General features: G+C 45.5%; 2 protein-coding genes across 2 annotated transcripts; both read right to left on the reverse strand.

The window, feature by feature from the left end:
• Positions 1-929: 929 nt before the first annotated feature.
• Positions 930-7,927, reverse strand: SDF2L1 (stromal cell derived factor 2 like 1). The gene is made up of 3 exons (XM_081338717.1): positions 7,658-7,927; positions 4,327-4,523; positions 930-2,452 (listed from the first exon to the last, which is right to left on the reverse strand). Exons 1-3 carry the CDS (start codon positions 7,872-7,874, stop codon positions 2,174-2,176), a joined length of 693 nt encoding a protein of 230 aa, XP_081194843.1. The 5' UTR covers positions 7,875-7,927; the 3' UTR covers positions 930-2,173.
• A 2,909-nt stretch (positions 7,928-10,836) lies between these two features.
• CCDC116 (coiled-coil domain containing 116) lies at positions 10,837-17,868 on the reverse strand. Its single transcript, XM_081338665.1, has 4 exons — positions 17,718-17,868; positions 15,915-16,514; positions 13,235-13,918; positions 10,837-11,943 (listed from the first exon to the last, which is right to left on the reverse strand). Exons 1-4 carry the CDS (start codon positions 17,775-17,777, stop codon positions 11,098-11,100), a joined length of 2,190 nt encoding a protein of 729 aa, XP_081194791.1. The 5' UTR covers positions 17,778-17,868; the 3' UTR covers positions 10,837-11,097.

The following is a 17,868-nucleotide window of genomic DNA, read 5'->3' on the forward strand; positions in this document are numbered from 1 at the left end:
AAAATAATTTGGCTTCACTGTTAAGTCACTGGGTTGATACAAGCTTGAGTATCAAACCAGGCGTGTCTAAAAGTTAGAAATCTTTTTGCAGCTGGTTCCCGAAGATTTTCTCAAAAGCGCCATCCAATTCCAGAGCTTTCCTCCAAAATCATCCAGCACACGGATCCTTCCAGCCTTGTGGAAGTCACAACCCTAAGGTAGTCCTCGACTTATGACTAAAAATTTCCATCGCTAACCAGTTTTGCCCCCTTTTACGACCTGTTTTGCTGCACTTCTGAAGTGATTCACTCCAGTTGATAAGTGAATCGTGCAATCAGAATAACAGGAGTTGGTAAAGGGCCCTTGGAGGTCTTCTAGTCCAACCCCCTGCTTGGGCAGGGAAACCCTGTTCGTTAAGCAAATTTAGCTTTTCAGAAGGTCGCAAAAAGGGGATCGCATGACCCTGGGACACGGCAACAGTCATCAATCAGAACCAGTTGCTGCTGCGATGGTTGTTAAGTGGGAAAAACAGTGCTAAGCCATTTTTCCAGTGCCCTTGTTAACTTCGGACACTAAAGAAATCGGTTTTAAAGTCAAGGTCAACCTATACAGGAAATGGTCTTCCACATTGGCCCTCAAAATTCACATTGAGAACAAATGGTAAGGATTGATCGAGCATTTTTATAAGGAAACCTTATAGAGGAGGTGGTTTTCCTGGCAAATTTACTGTTTGCCAAGGGAATTTCACCACAAATATGTGAATTCGGTGAGTCAGACACCAGTAAGACACTGCGACTTTCATTTAAAGAAAGCTCCAGGCGTGGGGGCTCCCACTTATGGCCTGAATTGTAATTTCACCGCTGGAGTAAATTTCTGCCAAGGGGACAGAGAGGAGAAGTCATAAGCCCTTGAATATTAATACTTAGGGATAATCTAATGCACTTTCACTTTATGCGGTCTTGATGTCTCTCCTCAAATACACCAACACCTCACAAGGCAGTTACAAGAGAAGATTTTAGGATGGTTTTGCAGGTGTACAGAAGTCCTTAGAGGGGGGGAAAACATCTCAGAAAATTCAGAGCAATGTTGACCACGAGAAGAACGTCGATTGACAACTGGAACGGAAAAAAAGCAACACAGCAAATCAAGACAAGAGAGACAATGTTAAGCGTCACACCTAGTCTGGACAGTGAAGCTCAGATTTCTGGACACTTAATCCTTAATTTACCACTTGGTTAGATTTGGTAGAACTCGGCCAAGTGCTGATTGCAGAGGAAATAAATCAGCGACTTTAGAAATCCGGGCTCTAGAATTAAAAACTTTTTTTTAAACGTTTCTTCTTCCTACTGTTCTGAGTTCACAGATACATAGCGATTCGCTTGGAGGTCCTGGAAGGTAGATTTTGAATGGTTTTCTGTAGCTTTGAATTGCTAATTCCCACTCCGCTAGGCTGAATTTTTACACACACCAGAATGGAATAAACACAAAAGACGGCGGCATCCCAGCGTCCTAACACTTTACAGCAATTTCACTTGTCCTTCCATGGCTTGTTCTGGATTTCCTTAAAGCACTTTGTGGAAAGCTTAATTCCTTTTCTTTAAGCAACTGTTTCTTATTAGAAGGGGAAAAAAACCAACAGGTTGCCAATTTCCCACTGAAATGAAAGATAAGACAGATGAATACAACCAAAGGTTGTGTAAAGTCCCAGATGGATCGGAGGGGTGAGAGCAGCAGAAAGCTGGGGGTGATCTACGGTATTGCTTTTTTAATATATATTTTTCTACCCATCTTCTCCTGGTCTTCCCCTGCCACAGGCTTTTTCAAAAAGGGCAGAGAAACTGGATGAGACCTAATAAGCTAATAAGATCAGGAACGCAGCATCCGTGACTGTCGGTGGAAACCGTTTCCAAGACTATTTAAAGAGAAAGAATTATAAAAGTTATGTTTTATTGCACCTCGGAATTAAGAATATACACAGCAAATCACTTTTCCTTCCTTCAGGGGGAAAAAAAGGGGGGGGCAAACGAAGGAGACAGGGAGAGGAAGCAGCTACGGAAAAGGAACCGGTTGGATTTAGATCATTCAGAATTAAGCCTGAGACTGTGCCTTTAAGATGCTGAGCTTTGTGGCAGGGGAATTTACGCAAGAGGAGGAAGCAGTGGGGGGGGAGGGAGAGGGGGGGGCCCTTCACGTTTCAGAGTTCGTCATGCTTCGTGGAGTCCGAGTTGGGCTTGATGAAAACCCCTTCCATGGCTTTCCAGTAGTTGTGGTGATTAGCGGAATTCATCCCGTGGACCTCCCGCTGGCCCCTGATTGGGTGCCCGTATTGTTCCCCCGTCACGGACAGGAACACATCAGTCCCCACGTGCTTGAAGCGTACCGCCTCGTCCCGCTCCCAGTACGTTCCGCTGCACTGCACCATCCACACGTCTAAATCGTCCCCTTCACCATCGTCCCCAAAGGCACTTACTTCCTGTCAAATGCAGAAATGGGGTGGGAGGGGGAAAAAAAAAAGAGAAGTGTGTCAAGACAAGGCATCTTTGTCGGTTTGATTCAAGCTGGATTTACACTGCAAGACAAAATCTCCCAATGGTGGCTTATTAAGATCCTGGCATGCACAAGACCGTCAGCTTAACCTGGCCAGGTTTGAAGAGTTGTGGATTTCGACTCCCGGAATTCCCCAGCCAACCAGATGGGGATTTAATTCTGGGAATTGAAGCCCACAGATCTAAAGTTAGGAAACCCTGAGCTAAATTGTGTTGGTTTAGCCTGCAGTGTGAACACAATTCCTGTGGTTTGTGGTTTAGCCTGTAAAACTGAAAGACGGCAACCCAGGTGAGAAGTGATAAATTGGGACGAGGACTTGATTAGCTTTGAAATAACAATACGATTCAAATTACATGTATACTGTGACTTGCTGAAGCGATTCAAATTACATGTATACTGTGACTTGCTGAAGCGATTCAAATTACATGTATACTGTGACTTGCTGAAGCATAAACAGCAAAGGCTTTTAAGTCACGAATACATACACTTGACTCTGCTTTAGTGCACTGCGACCTAAGTCAATATTTTCTAGAGCAACTTTATCCTTTTTTAAGGCATCAAAGGTTTGCAGCTAACAAAAAAAACAGAGCAAAAAATGTTAATGGGGCCTCCCATTGTGTTTTAGATAAAGTACTTTCCCTCAGCCCTGTAGCAGCTTCAGTAAATTTAACTTCCTAGTAGAAATAATCAGATTGTTGTATCAGTTTCAAATAGCTGTGAAACACTTTGATAGTCTAAACCGCAAAGTACACACTGTGTGGCGTCATTAACAAACCACTCACACCAATGTCAAGTAGAATATTAATTACAGAGCTAGGGAGTTATCACTCACACTTTCTCTTGTTCTATATATATATTTTTCCAGAGCTGTTACTAGTATCGATAGTAGCAAGGTGGAGAACTCAACCAGACGGGAAATGGCTGACACCCCGCCTCCCCCCCCCCCCGTCCTTGAAGCCTTATCTAATTGTTCCCTAGAGAAGGTTGCTAGTCTGGGGAGATTCCTGTATTATAGGCAACTGCTTGAACTCTGCATGTGTATGCTTGGTTGTTTGGGCCTGACAAAAAAAGGTCACAATTTGTACTGTAGGAAAAAAAAATGGCATTAAGACTCTTGCTTTTACAAAGCAGTCCTTTATCATTAAGCGGAATTAGTATCTTGCCATTTGTATGTATGTATGTGTGTATATATGTGTGTGTGTGTGTGTGTGTGTGTGTATGTGTATATATATATATATATATATATATATATATATATATATATATATATATATATATAAATTTTGTTGGAAATGTATTTTTGCATAGTAAGAAACAAACAGAATAGCTCAAACAAGCATATGGATTTAATATTAGAACTGTCCAAAACGGTTCATTTATGTGTTATAAATTCGTTACAAAATTCGCAAAATTGAGGGCACGGTCTCATCAAAAGAAAAATAAGCATAGCAAGACGTCTTTCTTAAATTGGTACAGAGTTATGCTGTATATTGGGATCCCCAACTGGCACCAGGCCACGCAAACAAGCAAAGCCCCCTCTGCAGAATGCGGGCAGTATGCGAAATCAAGCCCCCTCCGGTCCGCGGAAAAACCTCTCCGCGTAACCGGTCCCTAGTGCCCAAAAGGTTGGGGGCCGCTGCTGTATATCTGTAGTATCAAATGGTAGGCAACAAATTAAAAAGCATAATTGACATTTCAACCAGATAAGCATTCTTCCTAAAGCTCCAACTCAATAGTAGAATCAATTAGATTTAAATGTATCCATGCAGCTGAAATATATCAAATATACTCCAGTTTTACCTGGTTGTTGGAGAGTGGTGATGGGAAGTGATGGGTGTGCAGATTCTTCCCTGTGTTGACATGAGTAAGTCGGACCGCCTGCCCACATTTTACTGGTACTCCTCGTTGGCAGGATCCATCAATTTTGCCCCTGATCCGCCAATAGCTGTTAGCATCATCTGATCCTTCGACTCCAGTCACTGACTGTTGGCCACTACCTAATAACAAAACAGTTACCCTCTCATCAGTGAATTGTTGTGCTGATATTATACGTTCCCAAGAAGAATGGGCAGAAAACACAATAATTATGTTGCGCTACATTCCTTTTCCTTTTTCTTGATCCATCAATGGCGAACACGGAAGAGCACAAAATGAAATCTCTGTACAAGGAAACTACAATAAGGTCTCCAAATGTACATGTAGAAAATAAACAGTACAGAAGCAAACTAGCTTTCAATGACAGACAAGGGACTTTACCTTAGAATATTCTGCCAATCACTCAAAAAAGGGCGCTCACTTGGATGGAAACTCTGGTCTGAGTCTGACCGATTCCTTAGACGTGGATGTTGAAACCTCATAGCCAGAAGCAATCTACCAAGCCGAAGCTAGAGAACTGACAGAGGACATCGTTTGTTTTTTCCCCCCTCCTCTTTATCCAGAAACTTTGTCTGGGACCACTAGGAACAAACTGGTAGCAATAGCAAACAGCAATTATAGCTTGGTATAGTAATAATAAGCGTCATGTTTATTAGCTTTCCAGAGGTTGAAGAACTAAGCAAACTCCCTCCAACCCTATTTAAAGCCCATTTTGTACACTACCCATCCACCCCCCAATGTTAAACATAGCACCCAGCCATCGCAGCTTCTAGTTTTTATTTTCTGATTTTATTCACGGAGAAAAGACACGTGGCTGGCTGCCCTTCGATAAATCCTTTATGGACAGTTTGGCAAAAGCCAAGAGGCAACACCAGGGGAAGGTCCCAGCCCAGCTTGGGGGGTGGGGTGGGAAGAGTAAACCCACCTCAGCAAGTAACACCCATTTTTAGTAGAGCCTTCCAATTCAGGAGCTGTTTATCTGAAATACAAGCCAACAGCTTCCCCCACCCAAAGGAGGCTTAGACCCATCTTTCCTTGTAACTACCATCCGTGAGGGATCCTCCTGGTTCAGGAGCTGTCTATCTGAACAATATCATCCCTACCCTCCAGGGACTTAGGCCAACTTTTCCAGGTAGCCCACATCTGCCACAGAGCCTCCCCATTAAGGAAGTGTCTATCTGAATACAAGGCATCATCAAATCCCCCCCCCCGAAAAAACCATGGGACTCAGGACCATCTTTCCCTATCGCCTCCATTTGTGACAAAGCTTCCCCATTCAGGACATGTCTATCGGAAGTAGAAAGCAATTTCACTCACACTTAGACTCACCTTTCCCAGTAGACCCTTGACAGAGCCTCCCCATTCAGGATTGGTCTATCTATCTTAATACAAGGCACCATCAGCTCCCACACTAATCCTTCAGGATATCCCCCATTCATAATAGAGACTCCCCATTCAGGAAGTCTCTATCTGAATGCAAGGCACCATCATTTCTCTCCCCCCCAGCAACTAAAGGACTCTTAGTCCCATCTTTCCCCATATCCCCCATTCATAATAGAGACTCCCCATTCAGGAAGTCTCTATCTGAATACAAGGCACCATCATCCTCCCCTGCAACTAAAGGACTCTTAGTCCCATCTTTCCCCATATCCCCCATTCATAATAGAGACTCCCCATTCAGGAAGTCTCTATCTGAATGCAAGGCACCATCATCCCCCCCTGCAACTAAAGGACTCTTACACCCATCTTTCCCCATATCCCCCATTCATAAGAGAGACTCCCCATTCAGGAAGTCTCTATCTGAATGCAAGGCACCATCATCCCCCCCCTGCAACTAAAGGACTCTTACACCCATCTTTCCCCATATCCCCCATTCATAAGAGAGACTCCCCATTCAGGAGGCCTCTATCTGAATGCAAGGCACCATCATTCCTTCGCCTCCACCCCGCAAATCAAGGACTCTTAGACCCATCTTTCCCCATATCCCCCATTCATAAGAGACTCCCCATTCAGGAAGTCTCTCTCTGATTACAAGGCACCCTCAGCCCCCCCACTATAAAGGACTTAGGCCCGTGTTTCCCAATATCCCCCATTCATAATTCATAATAGAGACTCCCCATTCAGGAAGTCTCTATCTGAATACAAGGAACCACCATTCCTTCCCCCCCACCCCGCAACTAAAGGACTCTTAGTCCCATCTTTCCCCACATCCCCCATTCATAAGAGAGACTCCCCATTCAGGAGGCCTCTATCTGAATGCAAGGCACCACCATTTCTTTCACACACACACCCGCAAATCAAGGACTCTTAGACCCATCTTTCCCCATATGCCCCATTCATAAGAGACTCCCCATTCAGGAAGTCTCTATCTGAATACAAGGCACCCTCAGCCCTCCCACTATAAAGGACTTAGGCCCGTGTTTCCCAATATCCCCCATTCATAATTCATAATAGAGACTCCCCATTCAGGAAGTCTCTATCTGAATACAAGGAACCACCATTCCTTCCCCCCCACCCCGCAACTAAAGGACTTAGTCCCATCTTTCCCCACATCCCCCATTCATAAGAGAGACTCCCCATTCAGGAAGTCTCTCCCCCCGCAATCTTAGACCCATCGTTCCCGATATCCCCCATTCATAAGAGAGACTCCCCATTCAGGAGGCCTCTATCTGAATGCAAGGCACCATCATTCCTTCGCCTCCACCCCGCAAATCAAGGACTCTTAGACCCATCTTTCCCCACATCCCCCATTCATAAGAGAGACTCCCCATTCACCAGGCTCAAGGTTGACTCAGCCTTCCATCCTTCCCAGGTAGGTAAAATGAGGACCCAGATTGTTGGGGGCAATTAAGCTGACTTTGTAATAATGCCACTTGGGGTGTGTGTGAAAGCCCTAATAAGCAGGCATATACATAGAATGAAGGCTACTGCTAAGCTTGTAAGCCGCCCTGAGTCTTCGGAGAAGGGCGGGATATAAAATTGAATTAAAATAAATAAATAAATAAATCTGAACGGGAGGCGCCCTCAACCCTCCCACTATAAAGGACTAAGAGCCCGTGTTTCCCGGTAGCCCCCGTTCCTGACGACAGAGCCTCCCCATTCAGGAGCCGTCTACCCGAAAGACCCCTCCCTCCCTTCTATTCTCCCTTCCTCCCTCCCCCCCCCCGAGGGGTTCCCGGCCACCCCAGGCCGGGGATTCTGGGAGCTGCAGTCCGCCCTTCCCCTACCCGTCGCCCCTTCGGCCGCTTCTCCTCACCGGATCCGTACTTGACCTCGTGCGAGTGCAGCCGCACGTTGTGCCGCGTGTTGAGCAGCTTCAGCACCGAGCCGCAGGTGACAGCGCCCGCCTCGGCCTCCTTCGCCCCGCCGGGCCCGCAGGCCAGCAGCACGAGCAGCAGCAGCGGCGGCGGCGACGACGCGGGGAGCAGGCCGGGCCGGGCCGAGGAAGAAGCGCCGCCGCGCGGTCGCCTCATCTCCGCTCCTGCCGTGGCTCTCCCGGCGGCGGTTCGAGCTTCGCCTCAGAAGCCGTTTCCGGTGCCGGCGCTGGGCGGCAGCCAATCGGCGGTTGCCAACACGGAGCACGTGTTCCGGCTCCGCCCTCCCGGCAGCGCGAGGCCGGAGAGCTGATAGGCTCGAAGCGCGCGGCGGGCCGACCAACCGGCTGCGGCGACGTGGCGGCCAGGAAAGAGGGCGGGGCCGGGCGGAAAGGCTGAGGGTGGAAGGGTGGGCGGGGCCTTCAAAGGTGGCCGCTGCCGTCCAGAACCGGAGACCTTGAGGAGGACGCCGGTTCGAATCCCGCCTTCCTGTCACGTGATCTTTAATTGGCTCAAACGAAGGATCTGATTAAAATGTCTCCTGTTTGGGGGATTAAGGGTTTCTGATAGTTCTTAGCGTGTTGAAAAGATTAAAAAGGGAGCTATTTATTGGTGTATTATGTCAGCTGGCATGCCCCTTTAACCTCTAGGCAGAAGAAAGAGAGAGAGAGAAAGAAAGAGAAAAGGGAGATAGAGAAAGAAAGGAGAAAAAAGAAAGGGGGAAAGAAAAAGAGAAAAAGGAGATAGAGAAAGGGGAGAGAAAGAAAGGAAAAAAGAGAAAAGGAAAGAAGAAAAGGAAAATAAAGAGGAAAGAAAGAAAGAAAAAAAGAAAAAGAAAAAGGGGGTGCAGGTTATAGAAAAGTTTGGGGACTGCTGATATAGGGTGACAAAGAGAACAAACCCCACTCCTTTCTAGCATTGATAACGTTACCTAGTTGGGTCATGAAATGTCTACAAGAAAATCAACAAGCGCAGAGAGCATCAAGGACCCCACATTCCTCCTCTTCCTCCTCCCCCCTCCGTCCTCTTCCTCCTCCTCCTCCTCTCCGCAAACCCCACTCCCTTCTAGCATTGATAACGTCCAAACAAGCAATTACAATAAAGTACAGAGTACATGACAAAATTAATAATATCTACTATATTTGTAAAATCAGTTTTTCCCTTCTCAAAGTTTACAGAAGCACCAACCAGGACTACTCTGTAGGTGGATGAATGTGGGAGAAATGTTCCAATTTCAGGCAGCATTTGGACAATTATATCCAATTAGTGACATCATTACTTAAAGTTCAAGTATTTCTTGAATTCTTCTAACTAAATCTTGTTCGTGGAGTTTAAAACGTTAAAAGGTTTATCCCAAATCTAAAATCGTATGTAAAAATATATTAAGAATGAGAGATTTAAGCCTTCTAAAACAAAAAGGTCAATCAAAGTGTGGTAGCCAACTTCACAACTCTCCTTATGATGCAATGCTAGCAAACGTTTTACCTGGAAAAAAAAATGTATGTATACACACACACACACCTATTAACAGCAAGGAATATACAATAAAAGGTCCATTCCAAGAAAAACTTCTAATCTAGATATTTTAAGAGCCACGAACAAAATTTACAACACAGCAACAACAGCTTGGTTGCAAAGTATCTTCCCATTTCCCAAACCTCACATGCTAGACAGGATGAAGTTAGAAAGTGAAAACATAAAGTAGATAGCCTGCTATAAAAAGAACGAAAGAGAAACTGTATCTCAAATTCATTTAAGTGATGCCTAAGCAAGTTCTGACATTGACAGGGTTTATGCTGTTATTACGTTATCTGGAAATAAACCTCACTGGATTATTTAACACAAACGTGTACAGATTGTAACATGTGTAAATCCCATTCAGCGCTGTGTAGTGTTATGTCTATATGACTTGCAGTTCTCCCTTGCCAGCTTATTATTTTTAAGACCCAAATGGACCGCTTTGTTGCCTCTATTCTGCCAAATCTGTTCTTATGAATTTTCCACTTTACACAATCCGGGTAGTTAATAAACGCAATCCTTTTGCCTTGTTTTCCTGTGGCTGAACAAAGCAACTTCAGAGACCTGAAAGTTTTAGGAGCACATTAAATAAATTAAGACCAAGCCAACCATCTCACCTGCAAACTTAACTTTCAACAATAGCATTAAGCAGGGCAGTTGGGGTTACGTAGCCTTAACCTTAGTTTAGGAGAGATTTTTTTGGAGGGGGGTGATTTAGCATACTGCGTGAAGCAGACGATTCGGTTACGGTGTGATTCCATTTATTATCTGATCCTAGAAAACAGATTATTTAAATTTAAGGAGGAGCTGAGGATGGGGGAAGGTGACCCCCCACTCATCCCACACAGAGACTTGTTTTTTTGTAAGCAGACTTCAGTTGACATCTAAATTTGGGGATGCTTTCTCACAGTGTGCTAAATTGTTTTAATTTTAACCCAGATTTCTGTTTCTGGATGGTTCAGCAAGATCCACCAGATACAGCAGCACACTGATTTGTTCACTACCTTGTAAAAGTCTCCAAGGGGAGAAGGGGGGGAAAATCCATAATCCAAAGCCATGCATTGAAGAAAGAGACCTTTAATCAATTTATGAACCCCCTTTTATTAGAGTCAGCAAAAGACCTTAACCCAGAAACCCTTCAAGTACCCCAGCAAACCTTGTTTCTGTGAGGGGGTCCTTCTGGCTTCTTGAGCTTGGTTGTTTTCTTGTAGACTTTTCGTTGCCCAACTAGGAAGGGTCATCAGTGGTAAAAGGATGTGGGGTTTGTTATGCGGTGGTGGTGGTGGAGGACGACGACTGTGGAGTCCTTGGTGCTCTCTGAGATTTGTTTTCTTGCAAATGTTTTGTTAAGTCAACTAGGTAATCCCACAATCCCCCTTTTCCTCTCCTCCTCCTCCTCTCTGCAAACCCCTCTCCCTCCTAGCCTTGATGATGTTACCTAGTTGGGTAATGAAATGTCTGCAAGAAAACAACCAAGTTCAGAGAACACCCAAGGACCCCTCACTTCAACCCTGAGCTACAAATACTCCTTTCTAAGGTGGCTTCGTTACATGGGTAAAGTAAAGTATAGGATAGATGGGAAGCCAAGAAAAAAAAGGCCTTTTAATGTTAAAAAAGAATTTTAAAAAAGTATGTAAAACTCAAAGAACATCTCCGAACCAGGTGGAAGATAGGCTAGCTTCTGAAGAATAAAACTCAACGTTTCCCGAATTAAAACCAAAAAGCAAAACTCAACATCGGAAAGTTCAACGGGCTGGTCATCTTGCGGGCGAGATACCGGTTAGATGCAGTGGAAGGCGGAAGGCACTGGTCTGACGTCTGTAGACAAATGTATATCCTTTATTAATCAGACAGAAGTTGCGTTTCAGATTTTGGGCAGCACCGTCTTGCTCCCTTCTCCGGCCAAGCTGGACTTTGGAGAGAAAGCTTTCTTGCCCTGAGCTTCAGAGCCCTGGCTGGTGGCATCCACCTCCGGTAACACAACGGCAGGGCTAGCTCTTCGGGCGGACCACAAAGACTTTGGTGTGCCGAGAGCGGAAGGAGATTTCTCCAAATCCTGAGCGCCCGATTTCTTAGGATCGTCTACGGTGATGGTTGAGACCTTCGTACTGGGAGGAGATAGCTTTGAGCTTGGCAGCTGGGTGCCACCGGTCTCTTCTGCCGAGGCCTGTTCGGCATCCGATGGGAACTGAGGAGGCATGATCTCAAAAATCTCCGCCCCGCCCTGTTCAGAGACGCCTTCTGTTTTGCTGCTCTGGTCTCCGTGCAGCTTGACGGCCACCACTTTTCCTTTGGGCAGGTCTGATGGCTTGGTGAAGAGACTCTGCTTCTCCTCTATTTTTTTCTTCTCTCTGCCTTTTTTCTCTTTCTTGTCTTCCCCTTTCTTCTTCTTCTCCTGCTTGGGCGCTTTGGGCTTGGTCGGCTGCTTCTTGGAGATCTCGTCGTAAACTTTGGTCCAGTCAATCTGAGAAGAGAGACGTATCCCGCTGCCCTTGATTTTCTTGTAGCCGAACATGATCTCCAGCAAGACCTTGGTGACTGGGACCGAGATGAAACCCAGTTTCTCGGCCAGGAGCGTTTCGTAATTGTACTTGTACAAGATCAGCTTGGCGGCGTTTTCGATCAGGAAGTCGATGATGGACTGCTTGGGAAGAGGTTTTCCCTGGAGACGAGCTCGTTTGATGTCCTTCGGAGTGATGATATGCCTGGTCTGAAGAAGTAGGAGAAAAGGAGAACCCGGTTTAAGGGACCGGTGCAAAAGAAGCTCGTAAAATAAAAACCTGCTCAGAGATTACAGGTTCCCAGGGAAGGCAGTCTGGGATAAAGGGGTCCCACTTAAGAGAGCGTAGAGAAACGCAAATGAAAATAAACTTCTGTGGCATGACAAGGATATGCCAGACTATTAAAAAGCCACTGGGATTGTATTCTTTCTTTGGCCTTCTTTAGAAAATAGTTTATGGGCCACACTGACAATTAGAGGCAGGACCTGTTTACAGGTGCTTAATCCAATCCGATGCAACCAATCCAATCCATTTGCTATCTCATCCAATCTAATCGTAGGAGAAAAGAGGGCAGGACCTAGGGCGGAGTTAAAAGAGGCATCAGCCAAGAATCCCTAAGTAGCCACAAATGAGCTCTTTTGAATTCCGCTGACCCTTAGCTAAAGTCAAGCAATTGAGAAGATTCTTGTGCACAGACATGAGGGCCAATAAGTTACTTCACAATAAATACCTCGGTACAATAAGGAGCAACGAATCGGTGCAAGACCACTTGGACCTTGCAGTGTGGACCTGATCTTGTGCACCTGACACCAGTCTGACCAACACAACCCAGCCCAGTTTAGTCCAGGCCAGTTCGATCCATTTGCTATCTAACCCAGAGTTATCCAATCTAATTGAATGCAGTCCATCTCCTCTCTACAAATCCGATTTTCTAACCCTAACCTGATTTGATCTAATGTGATCTAGTACCTAATCGATTTCATTCCTTCAGCTCCTTTCGGGAACACCCTACTGGCTGATAAGGACTCCCGCTTGCTCCGAGCAGCATTCCCTCTGCTTTCTGTTATTGAAATAGGATCTCGAGAGGGAGGCTACACTGCAGAAGGGGGAGATCTCAGTGGAACTAAAGAACAAAGGCTTCTTCCCTGCTCTTTTGCTAGCCAAGATTAAACACGTCTTCCAAAAAGTAGGAAGGAATCAGGATGCAGAGACGAGCAGATGATTCATAAGCCAAGGACCAAAATAATTGCTCTATAAGGAGAACAATCTCCCCATATGTCCAACCATGGGTTTAACCACTGTTGACTCATGGAGAAGACCCCCTAGGCCAGCTTTCTCCACCACCCCGCTACCCCTCCAAAATGGACGAGGAGCCCAGTCCCCAGCATCCCTAGCCTGTGCAGCTCAGCATTCTGGGAACGGCGGCTCAGACATGACCGAGGAGCCTTCAACTTTGCCTCGGTGTCTCCCAAGCTTTAGAGAAGAAACCCTCGGCGATACCGATTTGGTGGTCTCCGTTTCAGCCTGGCTTGGCTCTTGCTTCTTCTGTCTGGATTTCGGGAGGGGAGGTGGGACGTATCTTGGCTTGGTTGGGGTTTCCTTCGTTTTGGGCGAGACGTACTTGGATTTGCGAGCGGACTCCTCCGGAGTGGTTGGCTTCTGTTTGGTTTTGGGGAGACCAGGCGGGGTGCGTTTTCCCTTCTCCTCCTCCTCCGAGAGGGTTTCCTCCTTCTTCTTGCAGATCACATACAGCTTGTCACCCTCGGAGGTTTCTTCCTCGCTCGCGTACGTTTCGGAGATGTTCTCCTCCTCCGAATCCCAGGAGGTAGAGTAGCCGCGCTCCTCAAAGAAATCGACGATGCCGCCCGTCACGGTGGCCTCCAAAATTTTGAGCACCGCTTGGTTGATGACATCCTGGAGACCTTCCAGGATCTTGGTTTCTTCTAAGAACTCCAACAGGTGCAGGTGCTCATGGCAGACGTAGTGCAGCGGGAGGCCATGCTGAATCGGCCGTTTCAAGACGCTGGTGATTTCCTTGTGGAGCGACTCGAAGGAGAACGCGTCTTGAGGAAGGGCTCTCTGCACCTTGGCAAAAAACTCCCTCCTGGGATGCTCAAAGGACTTGGCCCAGATGTGCAGATGTTGCTGCTGGAAGTAGCTCTCTCCCGACTGTTCGGAAAACGACTGTGAGGGAGGGAGAGAGAGAGAATGGGGAAAGAAATCAGAAGAGAACAAATTCATCCTAGTCACCAAAAGGGCGTCTTTGGGGACAGGGGGAATGGAATGGAATGGAATGGAATGGAATGGAATGGAATAGAATAGAATAGAATAGAATAGAATAGAATAGAATAGAATAGAATAGAATAGAATAGAATAGAATAGAATAGAATAGAATAGAATAGAATAGAATAGAATAGAATAGTGGAATGAAGAATAGAATAGAATAGAATAGAATAGAATAGAATAGAATAGAATAGAATAGAATAGAATAGAATAGAAAATAGAAAATAGAAAATAGAAAATAGAAAATAGAAAATAACAGAAAATAGAACAGAAAATAGAACAGAAAATAGAACAGAAAATAGAACAAAATATGGAATGGAATGGAATAGAATAGAATAGAATAGAATATTGAATAGAATATTGAATAAAATAGAATATGGAATGGAATAGGATAAGGAATAGAATAGAATATAGAATATAGTATATAGAATAGAAAATAGAATAGAAAATAGAATAGAATAGAATATGGAATGGAATGCAATGGAATGGAAGAGAAGAGAAGAGAAGAAATTTAGATTTAGATTTAGATTTAGATTTAGATTTTATATTTTATTAGATTTATATACCGCCCTTTCCCGAAGGACTCAGGGCGGTTTACAGGGCATTTTAAAATCACATCAATATAAAATACAAAGTTAAAAGAGAATTAAAAGATTAAATTATCCCTGAAAATAAAACCCCAGTTAAAATTCTCAGCCTGGGCCGGAGAGCTCAAAGAGCCAGGTCTTCAGGTCCCGGCGAAATGAACGAAGGTCAGGGGCAGTCCTGAGCTCCACGGGCAGCTGGTTCCAGAGGGCAGGCGCGCCCACAGAGAAGGCCCTCCCCCTGGGTGTTATCCGCCGGCAATCTTTTACCGGCGGCACCCTGAGAAGACCCTCCAAGTGGGAGCGCACTGGACGAAGGGAACTTGATGCTGGCAGCAGGTGTTCCCTAGAAGAGAAGAGAAGAGAAGAGAAGAGAAGAGAAGAGAAGAGAAGAGAAGAGAAGAGAAGAGAAGAGAAGAGAAGAGAAGAGAAGAGAAGCTGGAAGGGACCTTGGAGGTCTTCTAGTCCAGCCCCCTGCTCAAGCAGGAGAACCTAGACCATCTCAGACAAGTGAATGTCTGATAAGAGCCTGATAAAAGACAGAGCCTGTTTCATATATGGGTAGTCCTTGATTTATAGCAATTGGGACCAAAATTTCTCTTGCTAAGAAAGGCTAAGTGAGCCAGACCCAATTTGCCTCTTCATCCCATTCCTCAAGATTATAGGTAGACCTGGACTTACAAACGCTCATTGACTGTTTGAAGTTACAACAGCAGTGGAAAAAGTGACTTATATCTGTTTTTCACACTTAACGACCGTTGCAGCATCCCCATGGTCAGGTGATCAAAATTTTAAGTCTTGGCAACTGGCTCCTATTTATGACAGTTGCCGTGTCCCCGGGAGGGTCACGTGATCCTGTGGCCAGAGAGGTCATAAAATGGGGCAAAACGCACTTCACATCTGACTGGCTTAGCAGCAGAAATTCAGGGCTCCATTGTGGCCGTAAGATGAGGACTGCCAGCATTCCCATTACATCATCTGATTTGCAGACTTACCACCAAACCCAGGCTGATAATGGCCTGGCTCCTCTATGCCAGGAGTCTCCTTTAAGACTTGGGGACTCCAGTTCCCAGAATTCCCAGCCAGCCAGGCATGGGTGGCTGTGGAACTCTGGGAGATGAAGTCCACAAGTCTTAAAACAGCCACGTTCGGATGCCCCTGTTTTTTTTTTTTTTTTTAGTACCAGGGATTGAAAATTTAAGGCCAAAAAAAAAATTCCTTTTCTGGCACTGGGTTCCCTCACACAAATCCGAACCTCAGAACTTTGGGCCCCCAGGACTCTTCTTACAAAATGGCCTCGACTTAGAAAATACCTCCGCATGGATTCTTCCCGACAGCTCCTGACCAGCTTGTTTTCCGACTTTGGGGAGCCTGGAGACGTATTTATCCAAGAGGCAAATTTTGCCCCTTGCCTTTGACGACTCTGAACTCAGGAAGTGCTTGTCCCGGTCATCGTCCGAGCTGGACACGGTGGTGGTGGCTTGGTACTGGATCTGGGAACGCGTGGAAGTGTAGGAATAAGACCAAGTCTCGCTCTCCACGCTCGAGGCGGATTCCTCCTGGAGGTCAAAGATGGGCTCCCCGCTTTGGGACGTCACATCGCGGAGCTTCTTGACGGCGTCCTCCACGATCTGCTGAAGGCTCTCCAGGACGTCCTCATCAGCTAAGAAGTCCACAAATTCGGAAAATTCATTGGCCAGGTCGCTGGTTCTCTGGTTGCTGTGGTGGTGGTTGTTGCTGCTGTTGCTGCTTTGGTGTCGTTTTCGCTTCCCTTGGTCTCCCTGGGAGAAACTGTGGAGGGGCCTGGTGGAGCTGGACGACTCTGGGCTTCGGTCTTGACAGCGAGACGGAGGCCGAAGCATGCTCCTCCAGTCGCAGGGACCTCTTCTAGGACTGGCGTGGTCGTTGCCGTCCTGCAAGGCAGGCAGAACAGCTGGTAGTAAACAAACACAAGCACGGGAAGGTCTCAACTTACAATTATTCCTTTAGTCACCGTTCCAAGTTACAACGGCGCTGGAAAAAAAGGACTTACGACCGTTTCTCACACTTACGACCGTTGCAGCCTCCCCAATGTCACGTGATCAAAACATATCAAAACATAGCAATTGACTCGCATTTATCTTACTTATATATGTCAAATTCCTTTCTCTCTACCTCGTCTTTCTAGCCATTGATCAAAGGTATCCCATCTTCTAAAGTATACCGAATCTTCTTTCTCTTTCATTTTCAATGCCAATCTATCCATTTTTGCACAATCTAAATTTTTTTTAAATTAACTCTTAACTGAAATCTTCATTTTTTCCCACGGTTGAGCAAATAGGATTCTCGCTGCAGTTAATACATGTAATATTAGATATATACACTCTTACTCCTACAAGTATGCCTAACAAAAATAATTCTGGCTTCAAATCTATATGTCCTTTAGTAATTTTCTCTAACTAGATGTGTGTTCTTGACCAATATCTTTTGGTTTGAGGGCACGTCCACCAAAGAGGGTAGTAAGTGCCTGGTTTTGGTCTACGTCTCCAACAGTTGCCGGATATGTTTTAATACACTTTTGCTAACCTCAATTGACTCACTTTTATGAGGATCAGAAGCTGAGGTGCCCACGTGTCCAACCTGGAACCAAAGGCTGTGATGGATTGATAAGATTATTACAGTAAATCTGGGCTTTTCAACCTTGGCAGCTCAGAAGATGTGTGGACTTCAACTCCCAGAATTCTCTGGGAAACGTGCTGGCTGGGCAATTCTGGGAGTCAAAGTCCACACTGCCAAATTGGGAAGAAATGAGAAGGCACGATTGCCGCTGGGGACCAAACTCTTACTGGGTGGGTTGAGTTGGCGACAAACATCTGCAGAAGTTTAGTAGGCTCCTGGCAGAGACTTAAATTCCTGGATCTGGATCTACATTTTTGTTTTGTTTTGTTTTACAGTCAGGAAACTGATTTTCGTGGAGAATTTGGCTTTCCCAAGAAGCTAACGGGTGATTTTTTTTTTCTGTGTTGATGCTGGAGACTTTTATAAGTGCCATCTGCTCCCGTAAGCTCCCAGTTTGGGTAGTCCTGTTTCTACAAAGGCATGTGAAGGGAAGCCCTTGGTCCTTCCTTGGTCCTCACCTGAGGTCTTCTGAAGCTCTCGTCATCAGCTAGATAGCCAGAATATTTGTGACCTTCCATAGTGCTGAAAGAACAGCTCCTTAAAGATCTTCACACCTCCTTCCTGGGGAAAAAAGATCATTTTTAGTGTAGCCCTCTTTCAGCGTGTGAA

Source organism: Vipera berus (genome assembly GCF_964194415.1).
Source record: "Vipera berus genome assembly, chromosome: 14".
In the NCBI taxonomy this organism is placed as follows: domain Eukaryota; kingdom Metazoa; phylum Chordata; class Lepidosauria; order Squamata; family Viperidae; genus Vipera; species Vipera berus.

Bases quoted from the DNA above. Each gene is read 5' to 3' on its own strand.
- CCDC116 (XM_081338665.1), bottom strand. From the start codon at position 17,777: ATGGAAGGTCACAAATATTCTGGCTATCTAGCTGATGACGAGAGCTTC. The intron at 16,515-17,717 runs GTGAGGACCAAG...CCTGCCTTGCAG, and splicing joins AGAGCTTCAGAAGACCTCAG to GACGGCAACGACCACGCCAG. The intron at 11,944-13,234 runs GTATCGCCGAGG...CTACTTCTTCAG, and splicing joins AAACGGAGACCACCAAATCG to ACCAGGCATATCATCACTCC.
- SDF2L1 (XM_081338717.1), bottom strand. From the start codon at position 7,874: ATGAGGCGACCGCGCGGCGGCGCTTCTTCCTCGGCCCGGCCCGGCCTG. The intron at 4,524-7,657 runs GTGAGGAGAAGC...TTTTGTTATTAG, and splicing joins CGAGGTCAAGTACGGATCCG to GTAGTGGCCAACAGTCAGTG. The intron at 2,453-4,326 runs GTAAAACTGGAG...TGCATTTGACAG, and splicing joins CACCACTCTCCAACAACCAG to GAAGTAAGTGCCTTTGGGGA.